Source organism: Malaya genurostris, chromosome 2, assembly GCF_030247185.1.
Source record: "Malaya genurostris strain Urasoe2022 chromosome 2, Malgen_1.1, whole genome shotgun sequence".
Taxonomy (NCBI): Eukaryota; Metazoa; Arthropoda; class Insecta; order Diptera; family Culicidae; genus Malaya; species Malaya genurostris.
Window position 1 is genome coordinate 268,699,630 of NC_080571.1, and position 18,923 is coordinate 268,718,552.

General features: G+C 38.2%; 1 protein-coding gene across 4 annotated transcripts in view; it reads left to right on the forward strand.

Annotated features, from left to right (window-relative positions):
- Positions 1-18,529, forward strand: part of LOC131429939 (uncharacterized) — a 32,428-nt gene extending 13,899 nt beyond the window's left edge. For 2 of the 4 annotated variants that reach the window (XM_058594475.1, XM_058594476.1), the window contains 3 exons: positions 3,876-4,244; positions 15,173-16,027; positions 16,094-18,529. In XM_058594475.1, the coding sequence (XP_058450458.1) occupies positions 4,177-4,244; positions 15,173-16,027; positions 16,094-17,675 (2,505 nt within the window). In that variant the 5' untranslated portion in view covers positions 3,876-4,176 and the 3' untranslated portion in view covers positions 17,676-18,529. The other 2 variants (XM_058594478.1, XM_058594477.1) reach the window with 2 other exon arrangements.
- Positions 18,530-18,923: the final 394 nt, after the last annotated feature.

The following is an 18,923-nucleotide window of genomic DNA, read 5'->3' on the forward strand; positions in this document are numbered from 1 at the left end:
AGGAAGCACCGTTGTCCTTTGGTGTGGTTGTTTCTATGTCAAGTTTATCACATGTCAATATTGACATGTGGCCATCTGATTGTCATAGGTAACAAGTGATTTGCACGGAATTCTTGTATCTTGACCGAAAGACACATAAGAAGGTATAGGCCTCTTCAAGCGTATGCGTAACAAATGTACGCCGGGGAAAAAATTCTTCCATTTTTTTTTTCGATAGAGAGAATCTCTCCGGATTGGGACATAGTTTTGCGAATATATGAATTGGTGACGCTTGAGGGAAGATCATGCACACGCACTTCTATAGCACTATCATCCATAACAGTTCGGCTGAAAAGTTCGTATCGTTTCATAGAAACACACATTTTTTTGCCAAAATTCGTTTTTATTATTCAACATAATTGCCATCAGAGGCGATACAGCGATTATAGCGATCTTCCAACTTTTCGATACCATTTTTGTAGTACGATTTGCCCTTTGCCTCAAAATAGGCCTCAGTTTCAGCGATTACCTCTTCATTGCTTCTAAATTTTTTACCAGCGAGCATTCTCTTGAGGTCTGAGAACAGGAAAAAGTCACTGGGGGCCAAATCTGGAGAATACGGTGGATGAGGGAGCAATTCGAAGCCCAATTCGTTCAATTTCAGCATGGTTTTATCGACTTGTGACACGGTGCATTGTCTTAATGAAACAAAACTTCAAATGAGGCCGTCTTTTTGAAATTTCGTCCTTCAAACGCTCTAATAACGCTATATAATAGTCACTGTTGATGGTTTTTCCCTTCTCAAGGTAGTCGATGAAAATTATACCATGCGAATCCCAAAATACAGACGCCATAACCTTACCGGCCAATTGTTGAGTCTTTCCACGCTTTGGGTTCGGTTCATCGCGTGCAGTCCACTCAGCTGACTGTCGATTGGACTCCGGAGTGAAGTGATGGAGCCATGTTTCGTCCATTGTTATATATCGACGAAAAAAATCGGTTTTATTGCGATATAACAGCTCCAAACACTGCTCAGAATCATCAATTCGTTGTTGTTTTTGATCGATTGTGAGCTCACGCGGCACCCATTTTGCACAAAGCTTTCTCATATCCAAATATTCGTGAATAATATGTCCAACACGTTCCTTTGATATCTTTAGGGTGTCAGCTATCTCGATCAACTTCACTTTACGGTCATTGAAAATCATTTTGAGGATTTTTTCACGTTTTCATCAGCAACAGCCTCTTTTGGACGTCCACTGCGTTCATCGTCTTCGGTGCTCATATGACCAGTACGAAATTTTGCAAACCACTTACGAATTGTTGCTTCGCCCGGTGCAGAGTCTGGATAACACTCATCAAGCCTTTTTTTGGTATCGGCGGCACTTTTTTCATCAAAAAGTAGTATTTCATCAACACACGAAATTCCTTTTTTTCCATTTTTTTCACAATAACAAAAGTAGCTTCACTCAAAATGCAATATCTCACAAACTAATAATCAGACAGCTGTCAAATTTATACACGTATCTTTTGAAGGTTGGTACTAACTGAAAATGGTATGGATTTAATTCTAGTGGCGCCCTCTCATAGAAACAATACGAACTTTTCAGCCGATCTGTTATATACTGGAATGTTGTACTTAATGTTTTCGTGCTCCACATAGTGCACATTGTTATTGTCTTTTGCGAATTAAATTGCATCCAACTCTTTATAAAACTGGATGTAAACAACATTATTTGTCTTATTGGAGTAAATGCACACGTTTAATGTCAAGATGCATTTGCTCCTTAAGCAAACCTTCAAGTTCTCGTATCGAATGTCGAATTTTGCACTGCTTGAAGTCAACAATAAATGTATTCTTTCGTGTCGGCGGTAGCTTTTGTTCGTTTGGTTCACTCATTTTCGAGGTCGTTGTATTGTTCACTACACAATACTGTACTTGTTTTTTTTTCTGTCCCGAACGTAAGCGGTTTTGTTTTATCGACTGACTTGGATGAAGTGTGAAAGCGAACTGAGAGATTCTCTTTGTTTACTTTCTTTTCTGTTGATAACTCCTTAATTCTCATGTTTACCTACAAAATATTCATGTAGAATAAAAGAAAATATTTCTAGCCTTGTAACAGTATCGGATATGTAACGAAGATAATAACGCAGATATAGTCGAAAGAGAAAATGAACAAAGAGAATTTGTTTGGGACGGGTATAGCGTGATGGGTTAGTCGATGCCTTTCACGCAGCCCACCTGGGTTCGATTCCCAACCCCGCACATAGGGTTAGAAATTTTTCTTTTAAAAAAAAAAAACAGTTTTTATATCATTTTTCTCTATTTTACATTCGAAAGTCAGGTTAGATGCAAAACAGCCAAATGTCATTCCATAAGTTCAAAATTTAAAACTCTTCAATTTGGTGGGTAGTAGAAAAAATCTGTATGAAATGTTCAAAACGACGAATGTAACAATGAGAGACTCTCTTTGTTTACTTTCTCTTTCGATTATTGCGAAATATTCCCGCTTTTTTCGGTAATTTCTTCAGTACAGATTAAAAGATGATAGCCTTAGTTATTATTATCGGTAAATAATTGGAGAGAAGGATTGCTAAGAGTACCGTAATAATCGAAATAGAAAGTAAACAAAGAGAATCTGTCATTGTAACATTCGTCGTTTTGAACATTTTATGCAGAAAATATCAATATATTTAAAATGGAGATTCCAACAAAAAAAGTTCGGGAGCCACTGCTCTATAGAGAAAGGTAAAAACACTGAACAAACAGAGCTTGATGACATTGTCGGGCTGGAGGTTTAATTTTTCTCTGTTTTCCAAAAACCTTCCTAACTTCGTCCCTGTGTCATTTTCCCGCACAGTATCGAGAGCTCCCGGAGAGAAAACCTACGCCTAAAAGAGCGAGAGAATAATTGTAACCTATAAAATCGAGCTCCCCACTTCGCTGCCTTGTCCAACGAGAGAGTGACAGTGAGAAAGAATGAAAATATCGTTTTCAAGGTGGGTGGGAGGGGGGGTGTTACAAGGCAGATTCCGTGGCTCCCCGAGTGCAGCTGTAGAGTGTAGACAAGGTGGTGCTGTTACACTGCTGCAGCGCCACCATATATTTATTTCGTAGACCCGAAACGCAGACCATCGGTGAATTCAACTAGGTTGACAACAGTGTAGAGTTGTAGATACTGCTGCTGTTGCAGTCGGAGAAATACTGGCGAAGAAAACTGTTGGAGCATTTCGATGGAGACCGTTTTTTTTTGAGTTCTTGCTTAACTCACACTCACCATCGGAGAGCGCTTTTTGAAAGATGGAATGGTGGGATTTCAGTCGGGGTGTTATTGTGACGTGAGATGCTTCGTTCGAGAGTACAATACTTACTCAAGTTGCCTGAAAAATTCAAAAGCAAAGGAAAAAACTTTGATCTCTGCAGTATTGTAGTTGTTATTCGATAGTCAGTCGAAAAAAATACACTTTCGTCACATAATACAGCCATCATAACCAGCAAGCAAGGTAGGACTCCTGCAATCTCAGCCTCAGCCGAAAAAAAAACTCGCGCGCGTCGCTGAAGGTTCGTTTCGCACTGTACGGCGTCAATCGCAGGAGACTCTGATAACAGTCTTTCGCGATAATCTCCGGTTTGACCGCCCGACTCTCCGCTTGCTATGTTTTGGAATATGTCTGGTAGCTCGACACATCACACGTAAATCGGTGTTCGCTGAGTAGAGGCGAAAAAAATTTTTACCGACGACTCGGTAAGGTGATAAGCACAGCATAAGCCAAACAAAAAACATTTTCAGCTTGTATGGATTCACTATTTTTTCATATTTTTCACCGGTTATTCGGAAATCATTAAAACTTAGTTGGTAGATCTAACGATATAATTTGTTTGTTTCTTTCCGAAGGTTTCTACTACCGTTGCAGCCGGGCTCTGTGCTCGGGCAGAACGATGGACAGCAGAAGTACCTGAAAGGTCCTCGTGACTGACCGTGGCCCTGGGCCAACAGCGTAGAAAAATGTCACTACGCCACTGCAGGAACCATCTCTCTGTTTGGAAAAGCTTGCATGTCCACCGACATTCGTCATCATCGACAGAAACCGCAGTGCTTCGGAAGAAAGAAGAGTGCGCGATAGGACAAAAATCAATTTGTGTATCTGGTAAACCCAGTGCTAATCAAAGATTGCGACCAGTTCACCATCCGAACTATGTTGAAACCGTTGAAAAACTTGCTAACCTATTTGCAGAGGAATGCCAATAGTTCGCCGATTTTCGGGTAAGTAAATGAGTGAAATTAGTAATGTTTGATTAGAGGAAGAATTTTCGTCAGGATTATCACCCTCATTCTTGTTTATGTCCGTATCGATCATACGACGAACGGATACTTCCGAACGAATACGAATAAACCATTCTTGTTTTCATCTGGAATGAATTCGAACGCGACTCGTTTGCCAAAAGTTGTATGATATTGAAATATCAGTAAACTTCTTCAAATCAATGTTAACCCATGATGAAATTACTCCAATTCTTGTGATTAGCCATATGCGAAACGCTAGAATGTATGCCAGTTTTGTTTCGAACGATGCGTGTGTTTGAACATCATTAGAACAAACGAAAAGTCCCATTCCCCAAGTTTACAAACGAATAGACGAAATGCCGTGGTTTGGATTCGTCAGTTCAATGATGCGAATCAACCGTTCGAATACATTGGAAACAGCAGTTTAACCGATTTCCAACAAATTTCTTATCGAATGTAAAGGTGATTTGCAATCAAATGATAAATTTATTTTAATGAAACATTTAGAAGACATAGCAGTTATAATAAAATGCTTGTTTTTTTCTGGCGAGCCTTCAAATATATGCGCAGTTCCAAGTTTTTACGGATCAAATTCAATCATATTTATTAGGTACTTTATGGAAAATAAGCCATGAAAAAACATGCTTTATTTTATATTACATTCATGATTTTACCAATATAATAAATATGTAGACTATCAAAAACATGCCAAAATTTCAAGAAAAATGCAACATATTTGTCGCAGATACTACTGATTGGACTACTGTTTTCAATGGTTTTTTTTACTTTGCACGAAGTTTTATTTAAAAATTTCATTTACCGTCTTGAATAAAATTGGTCCTGAGTACGATATTTATTTATAATGTAGCATTCGTCACTTCCTTGATGCTTGGAATCTTCCTGAAAAAACTACCTTTGCTGCCGATCCTTCTTTTGCACAGGAATCGCGTTCGTACACATTCGAGTGAAAACAAGAATGGCTTGTTCGCATTAGTTTGAAAGTATGTGTTTGTCGAATAGTTGAAACGGACGTAAGCAAGCATGATGATACAAAATCAGCGAAAAAACAAGTCATATAACAAATGATATAAAATATTTTTCATTACAACTTAAGTCTGTACCAGAACTGATGATTGAAAGTTGGATTGGCGTTGTTCTTATGCATGGACGATGTTTGTAAGTGTGATTAACTCGAACGTAAACGGTAATACGAATTTGACATACTTTCGCACGTATCGCATACGGTCGGAAACAAAAGTGAGGGTGTATTTCAAAATCATTGGACAGATTTTGTTCCATTCTCTTCGAAGTCAATAGAGATCAAACCACAACGCAAGGAAGATGAATAGACAGTAACCTGCCACCTTGTCCTTAATCGTGGAACTGCTCTACTAATTGTGCCATCCTTGAAGTGCACATATAGAAACCACACCACAACCGGGTTTGCGGTTCAATGCATAGGGCACTGGTCTTACAAACCAGTTGTCGTATTTTCAAATTTCGACCTGGAAGGATTCTTAGGGTCAGTAGGATCGTAGCACCAGCCATGCAATGATATTATGTACGCTATGAATCGGCTGCGAAGTCTGTTTGAACAGAAAGGTCAACTTTCACAAAAGGAATGTAATACCAAGGCTTTGGTTTGCACATATAGAAAACTTTTCGTTCGGAGTTGAAAAATTCGACTCCAGTAGCGTAATAGATGAGATAAGCTAGATTCTACTAAGCTGTTCAAATGCGTAATTTGGAAGATCGAACTGAAAAGAGAGTGGATCGAAAGCTGGGATGCGAAGGACATTTCTTATAACTATTTGAAACAAGGATAATTTAGTGACTTCACTATCACTTATAATACTATCACTTATAATATAAAGCAACCAGGCTGAAAATAGAACGGCACTTTGTTAAACTGGGATGCTTCTGAGATGAAGACTCAATAGGAGGAGAAGTTTCATAGATAGAAGAAAGATTCCACAACCGAAACGGAATACCACAAGAAAGTAGTAAAAAGCCGACAATTGTTTTTCGATTATCTGAGACGCAGGTATCCATCTTGTCACACATCATTTGTGTTCATCATGTAGACGAAAACAATTGTGTTACATTCAAGTAGTAAAATAGACAAATCTCGCATGTCATTACCCACCATAGGATAGACAGGTAACTCAATTGCTGACTAAACCGATCAGTCAGGTTTTTTAATATTTTGAATTGCTTAAAAATTTTTTGAAGTCGCATTTCTTAAGCTGCTCTTTATTTCTATAAGTACCTTGTTGGTTTATATGTAAGGAATTTCTAGTAGCTATTTTTTCCTAGCAGTCCAACTTAAACCGCTAAGCGCTTTTTTCCTTGAATCTCGTGAATTTTCTTAATGGTTTTAATGTCTTGAACTCGTCAAGTAAGCATTGTAATTTTCATCGATTGCTTGAAATTTCTTAATTTTTTATTTGATTTTACGCTTTGAATCCCTTGAATGCTACCATGATCAAAAAGTTCCCGGAATCACCACCGTTTATTCTATCAAATTTTCAGCTTGATATCTGGATATTTGTATTGCTGTATTGAGTACATCTGCGATTGTGCGTGTCCTCGATTTTGTACAGTTTAAAAAATGGAATTGAATTTACAACAACGAGTTTACATTAAATCTTGCGTTAAAAACGGTTTCAATGATGCGACGACATTGCAAATGTTAGAAGCGTGTTTAGGTAACGATACTCTGAAGAAACCCGTCGTTTATCAGTGGCACGAACGTTTCAGAAGTGGCTGTGAGTCTGTGAATGATGATTAGAGAAGTGGTAGGCCATCGACATCGAAAACCAATGAAAACATCAATAAATTCAATGAATGGATGAACGTACCGCAAATCGACTATTAGGAGTATTATTTGGGCATTGTGAGACGTTTTTGTGAAGCAATTGACCGAAAAAGATCAGAGTCGTGGTCAAACAACTCGTGCATCTTGCACCACGATAACGCACCGTTACACAATGACATCGTTATCCGTGAACTTTTGGCTAAAAAAACAAAACGAATACCATTCAGCAACCACCGAATCCACCTAATTTGGCTCCCTCAAACTTTTTTCTATTCAGTCGACTCAAGAAACCGCTCCGTGGAACGCGTTTCAGCACCCGAGAGATGATGGATGTGGAAAAATCGCAGATGGCTCTGATCGCCACACCGAAAACTGAATATAAAAACCTGTTTTAATCCACCTAGTGGTGTAATGTTTCCTTTCTCATTTTCTCCTGTATATTACAGCAGAAATTCCCCGAAATACTACAATTTAAAAAAGTCTAGAAAATAGTTTTGAAGATTTCTGTTGTAAAATTCTGCTAAATTGAATTTGGAAGATTTCTGTTTCAAAATACTGCTAAATTGTTGTACTACATTTGAATTTAAGTTAGTGAAAATCTATTCAATCATATGTGAGAAAGTGAAGTGAGCTACATTTTAGGGTAACAGAGGTATTTTGGCCCACTTTAGGATTGATTTTATTTTAGCCTACTTTGTAGAAATATCCATCAAATGTTGTAATATATTCGATCGCAATAGGTAATTTAATGTGGTTAGCTTCAAATTGATGCAACATGGGTTACTTAACATCGATTGAATGCATAATGTTTGTGAGATGGGCCAAAGGTGAAAGGACGCCATAAGAATATCCCAATTTTCGTTCGGATCGAACCTCTGGTTCCGTAGGTAGAGTGCTTAGTGTAAAAATGTCAGTTTCAAGAATACTTTCTTCATAAGTTACCAATGCTTTAAGTTTCTCTACTTTGCAGATCATAGTCATAAATAATCATAAAAAATGTTGTAGGTCGTATAAGTTTATGATTGAACGAACCGTCATTGTCACTATGCCGATATCCAGCTTTCGATTCCGGAAGTACAATAGAAATCAAATGTGATAAAATGGAGCTCACTTCACTTTCTCACATATGATATATTATTTTTGCAATGACTGAGCGGAAACATATATTGGAGAAGCCAAATGAATGAAAAACTAACAGAAAAGATGATTTATTGGAAAAAGATACGCTCAGAGACAGGACTCGAGCCGGTGTCCAGCCAGCGACTGGCACCATTAAAGAAAGTGACAAGCGATTATAAATACACTCTCCTACTCAGTGCTTGAGCGAAAAATAGGTATAAAACGAGAAGACTAGTGTTTGATGGACAGAGAAGATGTTTGGATGTATGGTATCGGTCGGGTGACGGCCAGGATGTAGACCATGTTCGATGTACGGTCTACCATGTCTGACTGGCGTTTTTATAATAAGATTCAGAATGGCGAAATGGTAGCGAGAGAGAATGAGAATTAATAATATGAGAAAGGCATCTTTACACCACCACAAGGTGGATTAAAACAGATTTCAAATTAGCATTTGATTCTTATTTTTATGAAATCTTATTTTGATTGAATCTCATGGCATTTTGTAATACTTTAAAATATTTGTTGGCTTTCTCATCAAGAAAGCTTATGCTATCATAGTGAAAACCGACTTCTGAATCGAGGCTCGGAGGACCGATTGTCATACCATTGGACTCAGTTCTTGGAGCACTCAAAACGTCTTTGTTTGTATGTAACATTTTTGTGCACTCACTTTTCTCGAAGATGACTGAACCGATTTGCACAACCTTAGATTCAAATGGAAGCTCCTAAGAAGCCATGGAAAATTTCTGAATTTCATATAGATCCGGTTCCGGAGTTACAGGGCGATTAGTATATAACTTTTAATTTCAAATTGCTTTCTCACTTTTCTCAGAGATGGCGTAACCAATTTTTTCAAAGTTAGGGTAACCTTGAAATAAAACGTTTTTACCCCCAAATTTATGCTAGATTGAACTGTTTGATTGAAAATACAGATCATTTGAAATTTTTATTATTTCCGCATCATTAACTCGAAAAACCTGATAAGGCTAATCCTTGTAGTTTTTTAAACGAAATTTGGAGTTTTATTGACAAAAAAGGGTTAGTAATTCAATATATAAAGCATTTTCAGAATCGAAGGAAAAATAAATCTTTTCTTTTGTACCGTTGGAGCAGTTGTTCGCACACGAAGAAACGGCGTTCGACGTCCCTTGGTTTTAATTCATATGGCACCCGGTTGCTTATCTTTCAGATCATTTCCATTGCTTTTAAACATTGGCAAATGGCAGGCTGAGAAGCTACGAGCGATTTTACAAAGTCTTCTTGCGCTTGCGACTCCAATTCTTTATCTTCAAACTTTGGTGACGCTCCGGCTCTTTATCTTCCAAATCCAAATTGCCACTTCTAAGACAGCTAGAGCATACCTATCGTACACTTTCGCCAAAACACGATGACTATCGGCGGCAGTTTTCTTCATATTGAAGTTGTGATGAAGTAATCTTCGCAAAAACACTTTATTCACCACAAAATTCGATGTTTTCATAGTAAAATAATTGTATTGTTTTCAACGCTTCAGTTGAATGACACAAACTGATTATGAAACTGTATGACAGTAGCTTTCCAACGCAGTTTTGTAAGGATAAATCGCTGGAATAGAAATCAAGTCACGCCATCTGTTAGATAACGGCATGAATATATTTATACATCTTAAGTTGTTATGAAATGGCTTTGGTTTGCTCGAATTTTTTCGAAACTCATGAGTCTTCAATGGCTTCAAGAATGAATCCCCTGAATTGAAGCCGACCGTGAGAACTTAAAACGATTCACTATTACGAGTAATAAATGTAAATAAATCAATAATGTCTCGAGTTTCTTGATTGTCTTAGATGTGTTCAACTACTCAAATTGTAGATTTCTTAAGTTTCTAAACTTTTCAAAGATATCATTACACCATCAGCTGGATTAAAATAATTTTTTTTTTCTTCAACCGACGCACTCAATCGGTGTCATTCTATTTATAAAAATTAGGTGCAATATTACATCTCAGTCGGTGTTGAACAGTCGTTCGCACCGCACGCGTATAGCTCTTGGCTCCTGGAATTTTTTTTCTGGCTACCTAGAGTTTCATTGATTCAAGGCTTCAGTCTTTTTCAAGGCTACCTGAATCACTAAGTGACTAAGTGATACAAAGAGTGATATTAGAGTGACTAAGTGATACAAAGAGTGATATTAGAGTGACTAAGAAATTAATCAGCCTTTTTTAAGGCTAGCTAGGAGTCTAATCGAAGACTAATTTAGCCTAGTTAATTTAATTTAAAATTTCATTCATTTCAAAAATGCCTGCGTCCAACCGGAAAGGCAACAAGCCTAAGGCTAAAAATAATTCAATACGGAATAAATCACAATCCGTTATTCAACATTTTTCTAATAACATTCATGATCTTATAGAATCTGAATGTAAAAATAAAAGACAACGGACGGATTTCCCTTCCGTTGATCCTATGCCGTCTAACAATATTTACGAGATTCTTCCTGAATCCGATTGTAGCGACATAGAAGAAAATTCTTCAAAAATTCCCAAAATGGACGCTTGTCGTTCTGGGAAGAAACATCAATCTATGCCACCAGTGACGGTGATGATTTCCGACTTCAAAGCATTCCGTACTGAGCTTTCTACTTTTCTCCCGGAAGTAAAAGTCTCATTTCAAATCGGACGAAGAGGAGAATGTCGAGTCTTGGTGGATGGATTGGAAGATTACGAAAGTCTTATTCGATATTTGTCCGAAAAACTTCATAAATTTTATTCATATGATATAAAATCAGACAGACCTTTCAAGGCTGTCTTGAAAGGATTATCAAATGATCAAAGTATTGATGAAATTAAAAATGAACTAAAAGAATTGCTTGGTTTTGCCCCTTCCCAAGTAATACTTATGAAAAAAAGAGCGAATGGTACTTCTAAACCACGCTCTGGAATTTCCCATGAACTTTACCTAATACACTTCAATCGAAGTGATGTAAACAATTTGAAAACTTTAGAAAAAGTACGTTTCATTTCCCACATTAAAATTCATTGGGAACATTATGAACGGCATAATCGTATTGCAAACTTAACGCAATGTCGTCGTTGCCAAGGCTTCGGTCATGGAACCAAAAATTGTCATATGGATATACGGTGTTTGAATTGTGGTAAATCGCATTCGAAAGACGCTTGTCCAATGAATGAAACCTCTGATAAATTTTCATGTTCAAATTGCAATGGAAATCATAAATCCAATTATTTGAAATGTCCTGTCAGGGAAAAAATTTTAAACGCTCGTTCGCTTAGACAACAAGTCAAATCAACGACCTTAAATTTACAGAACATACCTGAAAATTCTTCTAAGGCACCTGCCAATTCGTCTTCTAACGAAAACAATTTATTGACAGGTAGATCGACCTCGTCATCATCTTCTTCTAATGTCAGTTATGCTGGTATATTAGGTAGAAATCTATCTCCTATTTCTTCTAATGTAAATAATCAAAACACAGGACCGCCTTGCAGTTCTTCTTCTAACGAAAACAATTTATTAATAGGTAGACCGACCAAATCATCTTCTTCTAATGGCAGTCTACCTACAAATATTCCTTCAATGCCATTCGCTTCTTTAAATGAAGTCGATTTAGGCGATATAACTGAAAATAAAATGATCTACCTACAAGATCAACTTTTTCAAATGATCATCCAAATGAATTCGACTTCATCACTTTTTGAAGCATTTCAAATCGGATGGAAATTTGCAAATAATATTATAATGAATTTAAAATTTAACAGTGATGTTAAATAATTATTTGAATATTTTAAATTGGAATGCTCGATCTTTGAAATCGAGTGAAGATGAATTTTATAATTTTCTCAAAGTTCACAAAATTCATATTGCCATTGTGACAGAAACTTTTCTTAAACCAAATGTAAAATTGAAAAGTAATCCACATTATGTGGTTCATCGATTTGACAGGTTTACTGGAATTGGTGGTGGAGTTGCCATTTTTGTCCAACGGCAAATTAAACATCGAATTTTACCTTCTTTCAATACTAAAGTTATTGAAAGCTTGGGAATCGAAGTTGAAACCATTCATGGAATTTATTTCATCGCTGGAGCATATTTGCCATTCCAATGCACCGGCGAACAATTAAATTTCTTTAAAGGCGATTTGCAAAAACTTACAAGATATCGATCGAAATTTTTCGTAATAGGGGACTTAAATGCTAAGCATGTCCAGTGGAATTGTAGGCAAAATAACAGTAATGGTAAAATACTTCATAATCAACTCTCAGCTGGTTACTTTACAGTTCTTCATCCCAGTAATCCTACTTGTTTCTCTTCCGTGAAAAACCCGTCTACAATTGATCTGGTTCTAACAGATCAAAGTCACATTTGTAGTGAACCGATTACTCATGCTGATTTTGACTCAGATCATCTTCCTGTAACATTCAGACTTTCCAACGAAGCTATAATTAATCCAATTAGTTCTATTTTCAACTATCATAGAGCAAATTGGTTGGATTACAGATCTCACATTGAAAATCATGTGGATCATGAAACTATTTTAGAAAATTCTGCGGATATCGACACAGCAATTGATAATTTGAATCATTATATTATCGAAGCTAGAAATCTTTCAGTTCCCAAAGCTCAAACTAAATTAAATTCTCCTATCATCGATGACAATCTTCAACTGCTCATTCGGTTGAAGAATGTTCGTCGACGACAATATCAACGTTCTCGTGATCCTGCTATGAAAAACATAGTTAAGGATTTACAAAAAGAAATTAAACATAGATTTACTCTTTTGCGAAATGAAAATTTCGCTAAAGAAGTTGAACAAATTAAACCATATTCTAAACCTTTCTGGAAACTTTCTAAGGTTCTTAAGAAACCTCAGAAACCTATTCCTGCTCTCAAGGAAGGAAATCAAATACTTCTTACAAATGGCGAAAAAGCTCAAAAACTTGCTCAGCAGTTCGAGAGTGTCCACAATTTTAATTTGAACGTTGTGAGTCCTATTGAAAATGAAGTCTCACTGAAATATGATCATATTTCAACCCAAGTGTTATCACACGATGACATTATTGAGACGAATTTTGATGAAATTAAATCAATTATTAGAAAACTTAAAAACATGAAGGCTCCTGGTAATGATGGGATTTTTAATATTCTTATTAAAAATCTTCCCGATGTTGCCTTGAGACTCCTGGTTAAAATTTTCAACAAGTGTTTTTCATTAGCTTACTTCCCAAAAAGATGGAAAAACGCTAAAGTAATTCCTATCCTAAAACCTGATAAAAACCCAGCAGAAACATCAAGTTATCGCCCAATTAGCTTACTTTCTTCTATCAGTAAACTTTTTGAAAAAATTATCTTGTTAAGAATGATGACTCATATAAATGAGAATTCAATTTTTTTACCAGAGCAGTTTGGATTTCGTCATGAACATTCAACTACTCATCAACTTGTCAGAGTAACGAACATGATAAAATCAAATAAATCTTCTGGGTTATCCACTGGAGTTGCTCTTCTAGACATAGAAAAAGCATTCGACAGTGTTTGGCACAAAGGTTTAATAGCAAAAATGTCTGATTTCCAGTTTCCTATTTATTTGATCAAAATGATTCAAAATTATTTAACTGATCGTACTCTTCAGGTTAGCTATCAGAATTGTAAATCTGAATTGCTACCCGTACGAGCCGGTGTTCCGCAGGGTTCGAGTGTAGCTCCAATCTTGTATAATATTTTCACTTCTGATCTTCCAAATCTACCCGTTGGTTGTCAGAAATCGCTATTCTGTGACGACACAAGTCTGTTAGCCACAGGTAGAAATCTAAGAGTGATCTGCAGTCGCCTACAAAGAAGTTTAAATATTTTCAGTGATTATCTGTCAAAATGGAAAATTAAACCAAATGCAGCAAAAACGCAATTAATTATCTTTCCTCACAAGCCAAGAGCTTCTTTTCTTAAACCAAACAATAATCACATTCTCAAATTGAATGGCTTGGAATTGACATGGTCTGATCAAGCTAAATACTTAGGTTTAACGTATGACAAAAAACTCACTTTCAAGGATCACATTGAAGGAATCCAGGCAAAGTGTAATAAATATATTAAATGTTTATATCCTCTTATAAACAGAAATTCTAAGCTCTGTCTAAAAAACAAATTGTTAATTTATAAACAAATTTTCAGACCAGCCATGCTTTATGCGGTACCAATTTGGTCAAGCTGTTGTTCCACCAGGAAGAAAACGCTTCAAAGGATTCAGAATAAAATTCTGAAAATGATTCTGAAGCGTCCTCCCTGGTTTAGTACAAATGAGTTACACAGACTCACAAATATAGAACCATTAGATGTAATGTCACATAATATTATAAGCAAATTCCGACAAAAATCGATGCAATCTTCAATTGAATCGATTCGCTCTCTGTATTAGTTAGTAAGTTAGTATATAAGTTCCTTTTCCCCATTACACAATACAAGTAGGTTTAGAATTTTCCCTACACAAAAATCTCAGAATTGCGGAAGCAAATGATGTCTTCATGGTAATAACCAAATCATATATATATATATATATATATATAACAGGGCTGAAAAGTCACCACTTGTGGCTGAACACCCAATTTAAATCTTAATAATTTAATTTTAACTCATATTCCAATAAATAGTTATTTAAAAAAAAAAAAGGTGCAATATTACAAGTACGGTGAGGCATGACATAGGAACTGGTGAACAGTTCTAGTTTTTTTTGTCTATCGACGTTCTTACGGACTTCGTGTAGATCTGTACTGAGAATCAAGCAATTTATAACATTAAGTTTTACTTAGGTAACTCTTCCTGTTGGTTACTAACCATCAGAGACCAATGATTGACCACGAAGCCCTTCAAAACTTGAAGAGTGAGTTTCAAGGGTGTGTCTTCTATACTTTTGAATCTTAAATTTCCGAATTTCTTGTAACTTTGATACTAACAATTTCGATTCATTCTTCCACTTCTAGAGTATCTAACGGCATGGGTCCAATCGAGGAACCGGCGGCAGCGTTGATAGCAAACGAGGACACAATGGCATCGGAGCAACTGGGCTGCGACGATCCGCTGTACGATCCGCTCGCACTGGACGGAGACGGTGACGCGGTGGATGCACTTAATGTAAGCAATGCCAGCACCGTTTCGACCACGGGTACGGTTAGCAGTGATTTGGATAGCTCCAACGCCGGACAGATAGTGCTGGTGGACGTTACGAGCCTGAAGAACAGTCCCGCGGCCGGGGCTGACCATGAAAATAATATTGACATTAGTGAAGAAGTGGTAAACGGAATCGATCCCGTTAGTATTAGTGTTAATGGACACAATGATAGTAAATCGTTGCTGGGAGAAGAAAGTGAGTGTGGGGAGGAGACCAAATCTACCAATCTGGGTGAAGACAGTTTTGTGACGGCTTGCTGTGGAGAAACTCCGAATGCGACCGTTTGCACTACGGACGTGGAAGATGTTGATGTCGAGCAAACAGACGGGACGGTTGATGCCATAGCCGAAACGGCGGCTACCGTTAATGGACAGGCACACGAAGAGGAGGAAGCTAGCGATGGATCCGATTCCGGGCTAGGTTCGGAACCATCGAGAAATTTATCTACACTGGAGAAGGACATTGCTGAGCTTCCACTTGTGAAAAGTAATCTCAAAAGACGCTCGGCTGAGGAAACGACCGAAGCGAGCAGTGAAAAGCGACCAAAGAAGGGCATTACATTCGATGGGGTCACGGTGTTCTACTTCACTCGAATGCAAGGATTCGGGTGTGTCCCGTCCCAGGGCGGTTGCACACTCGGTATGGAGTTCCAACATATGCATTCAAAGTAAGTTGTATTTTGATATTAATAGTGCTATCGGATTGACATTACTTTTGTTTTTTCTTACTACAGACGCTTCACACTGGCAGAGCATGCCGCTGAGCAGCGCAAAATGCATCGGGCACAGTTGCAGGAACTGAATCCTCGCACCAGTTCCAGTGAGGAGACGGACAGTGACGATGAACCGAGTGAAAGCGGTTCCGAAGCCGAGAGCGAATCGTACGGCTTCCTACAACCGGTGACCACCAGACAGAGGCGAGCATTGCTCAAGGCGGCTGGTGTAAGAAAGATAGACTCAACAGAGAAGGACGAATGTAGAGTAATAAGGACTTCCCGAGAGGTGTGTGGATGCACCTGTCGGGGATACTGTGATCCGGATACCTGTGCTTGCAGTCAGGCCGGTATAAAATGCCAGGTCGACAGACCTAGTTTTCCCTGTGGATGCACACAGGACGGGTGCGCGAATGTGGTCGGTCGAGTTGAATTCAATCCGGCGCGGGTTCGCACCCACTTCATCCACACTATTATGAGGTTGAACTTAGATCATAAGGCAAGTACCGATGAACACAACGGGCTGGGTATGCACTCGACCACTAGTTACAGCAATGGAAAGGATTGGTCTAGCGGTCCAGTACGATTACCGGGTTTATACGGTATCGTAGGTGTTAATGGTGCTGATACCGTAGATGGGTATCATCATCTGCATCACCAGCAACATCAGTACGGTGCAACTCACAGCTTTTTAAGCACCCATCCGGTTTCTGGTGGACTTCCACCAAGCAACGAATCATTGGATCTGCATTACGCTTTCCGAGATTACTACGGACCGCACCAGCAGACGACCAATGATCAACTGGCGATACCGAATTCTCTTATGACTTCCTATTATACCAACTACCCGACCAGTATGGACCAATACCATCAGCCTCACCACACCAATTTGGTTATGGACCAAAGATCACCGGACCAACATTCCCCGTACCACAGTCAAATGGAATCTACCGCCACGAGTGCGGTAATGATAGACGAAGAAGTAACATTGAACACTCCAATCAATCCCAACTTCAGCTGCGACGAACATTCGACTTTGGTCGATCCTATCCAATCCAGTGCCTCACAGCCCATCTCCGACTCGCACCTAATCGATCAGGCAGCTTGTCCCCCCGTCAGCGAGGCACCGGAAAGCCTTAGCCATGACAGTGAATTACCCCAACTAGTGGATAATTCTTCGGAATGCACCGAATCCGCTGACCATCAGAATCATCCCAGTGGAGATTTTATCGACCTTAATACCCCATTGGCACCGGGCAGCGAACGCTTGGAAGCCATAAACGATCTGCTTGCAAGCAGTCGACACACCGTCAGTATCGTCAAGCAGTCTATCATTGCCGAGGAGGATGACGAGTTGAGTGATTTCCGGGATCCTCCCGTCGATCCACTTCCTAGCACTTGTGTGGTGCGTCGGAACGAATCATACAGTGCGGAGAACGCCGATGCTCAGCCGGATGTGAACCAAGCGGAGCGGACAAAGAGTGATGGGCCAGATCAGCTACAACTGGAACAAAGATCCGAATCTGTCTGTTCGGCCATCGAACCAAGCGAAAACCTATGTGAAATTATCAAGAATAGTATTGTTGAGACCGCGTCGAATTAAGTAGCCACAATATCTACGTTGAAATATATACTCTAGTTTTGTTTCGATGCATTCGTTTCTTTCATCGGGGTTAGCTCTATTTTTTTCTTTCTGCGTTTTAATACTGTTTTTTTTCTTAGGTTATGTTTTCCATAATTTATTCCCTGTTTCATTCCCTGTCGTCTAGTTTCTCTAGTTATTTACTTTGACCTACGTTGACTAGTGCTATCAGCCCGACATCTCAGTAGAAACACTACGTTTTCGAAACAATAGACACACGAAAGTTAAAATCAAAAAACTATGTAAAAGTTGTAATTATTGTAATTTCATTAACTTAAAAATAGTAGTTAAACCGAATTATGAATTGCAATTTGCGAGTATCATTACCGAACACTTGTGCTCATTGGGACACGGCGGAACTGAACATGTTGTTTTGGGCACTACTGTGTAGAGATAAAAATAACGGGATAGATTCAGTAAAAAAAAGTAAAAAAATAGAATTGTACTGTCGTTTTGTGTGAACAAAATGAAGCAACATGGACATGGAAGCAACCGGTTGAATAAAAAGTTTATATTCATGCCCCTTTAGAAAACTTTTGTGGGAACTACATTCGTGACAAGGCGAATATAAAAGAAAACCCTTAACTGCTAAGAATAATTAGGATTAACCATTAAATAATGTAGGCAATTGTAATTGTGAATGAAGATAGGCGTTTCTAACGCTGTCTGTGTTCTGTATATAAGTTTCATTGAATTCAATCCTAATACGAAAATCATAAAACTAAATTAAACACAAGCAAAGAATATGTAAAATGTGAGACAAGATCATAGTATCATTTACGAAAATAATAATTAAAACATATATAGTCGCGTAACACTATTGATTTATTGGGTTGCCGGAACGGTATATCACAGTCCATTATGTGTTTACTTATATTGATTATGAACACACTGATGCTTTGGTGGTGAGCTCACTTCATCCGCGTTCCTTGTCGCCATTTTGTTCAAGTAGCGACTCGTCAGCAATGCTATTGTTTTTCATTAGCTCATATCTCATTGCAAACGTAAATTGTGTTGTAATCTTATCATCAACTGCTTTTTTTTTTTTTACAAGGTGAAATGCATTTACGCACGGAGTGTGGGACTCTACACAGGACTACCCAACTGTTGATTGGAACTACCCACTAAAACACCTTGGATCTCCAACCCTACCTCCCCGGCACCACCGCTAGGTATTACTTCGGGGTGGAAGGCTATTGGTGCTCACAG